The sequence below is a fragment of the Priapulus caudatus genome, unplaced genomic scaffold (assembly GCF_000485595.1).
Source record: "Priapulus caudatus unplaced genomic scaffold, Priapulus_caudatus-5.0.1 Scaffold1356, whole genome shotgun sequence".
NCBI lineage: Eukaryota > Metazoa > Priapulida > Priapulimorpha > Priapulimorphida > Priapulidae > Priapulus > Priapulus caudatus.
This window is the reverse complement of record NW_014578417.1, coordinates 39,523-40,743: the sequence shown is the minus strand read 5'-3', so window position 1 is coordinate 40,743 and position 1,221 is coordinate 39,523. Positions and strand designations below refer to the sequence as shown.

General features: G+C 52.9%; 1 protein-coding gene across 1 annotated transcript in view; it reads right to left on the bottom strand.

The window, feature by feature from the left end:
* Positions 1–1,221, bottom strand: part of LOC106816350 (PDZ and LIM domain protein Zasp-like) — a gene marked incomplete at its 5' end in the record, with an annotated part of 38,018 nt that overhangs the window by 34,030 nt on the left and 2,767 nt on the right. Inside the window, one exon of the mRNA XM_014820928.1 lies at positions 916–1,070. Coding sequence (XP_014676414.1) covers positions 916–1,070 — 155 coding nt within the window. The remainder of the gene's footprint in view (positions 1–915; positions 1,071–1,221) is intronic.

Below are 1,221 nucleotides of genomic sequence, written 5' to 3'. Positions count from 1 at the left end.
GGAGAGAGAAAGAGAGGGAGAGAGAGAGAGAGGGAGAGAGAGAGAGAGAGAGAGAGAGAGATAGAGAGAGGTGGGGACACTCACAAACGAGTTGGTGACATCTAATTACTTAGATCTATATAAATGATGTTTACAAACCCTAGCGTCTCACCTCGAGTCATGAGCGAGCGCGTAGAGTAGACAAGGCTCTCCATTCACAACTAACGAGGCAGCAAGGGCATTTGTCTAGAGATCTAGACAGCCTGGGGGGGAGGGGGGAAGGGCAGGCTGCCAAGAAACCTGAGTTGACATTCCGGTAAGGGGAGAGGTGTCTGGATTTCTATGTAGCCTGGGGGAAAGGCAGAGTGGTAAAGAACCGAGATGAAATTACAGGAAGGTGGACGGTAAAAGAAGGTGTCTGGATATCTAACCAGCCTGGCGAAGGGCAGAATGGCAAAGAAGGAACTAAGTAGACAATACGGGAAGGTGGGCAGTGGAAGGGGAATGTGTCTGGATATCTATCCAGCCTGGGGAAGTGCAGCACGCCAAAGAACTGAGAAGACATTACGGGAAGGTGGACGGTGAAAGGGGAAGGTGTCGGGGGATGTAAATCATGTAAATATGCCGGAGAAGAGAGGCAGTTCAGAGATTTAGTGTACCTGGGGATATGTGAAGGTCTAGGCGTGTAGACTTTAATAGGAATTACATAATTAATAATAATGTATAACTTAAGACTTTTTAGTACTTTGTAACACCCATCCTTAACCCACCCCCTTCAGCAGCTTATTACCTCACTCTACTAGCCAACCCTCTAACGCACTAACCCATCCTTATGGTATCTCCCGCCTCCTACTCCCGAGCCGAACACCAATCGCGCGCGAGGAACAGGCCGCGTGACCGCGCCGCCGACCAATCAGCCGTGGCTGGGATAGTTACCGTTGACGGCAGCCGGGGATCTGGCCGGGGCGCCTCCGGGCTTGCCGCCGGTCTCTTGTTCGTGGATCATCCTCCAGGTGGCGCTGGTGGCCGGGTCGTACTTGGCGGCGTCAGCGGCGGGCTGCTGCGCTCCGCCCACACCGCTGATACCCATCCTGCAAGTCGAATCGAGCGTTATCACCGAGGGTTCGCCCCCCAGAGGGCGCCGCCACGCGTGCAGCGGGAGGACGTCACGTGCAGGAAAAAAAATAAAATTTATTTTTTCGGGGGCTACTTTTCAAGCTCGCGTGCATGAAAATAGCATTC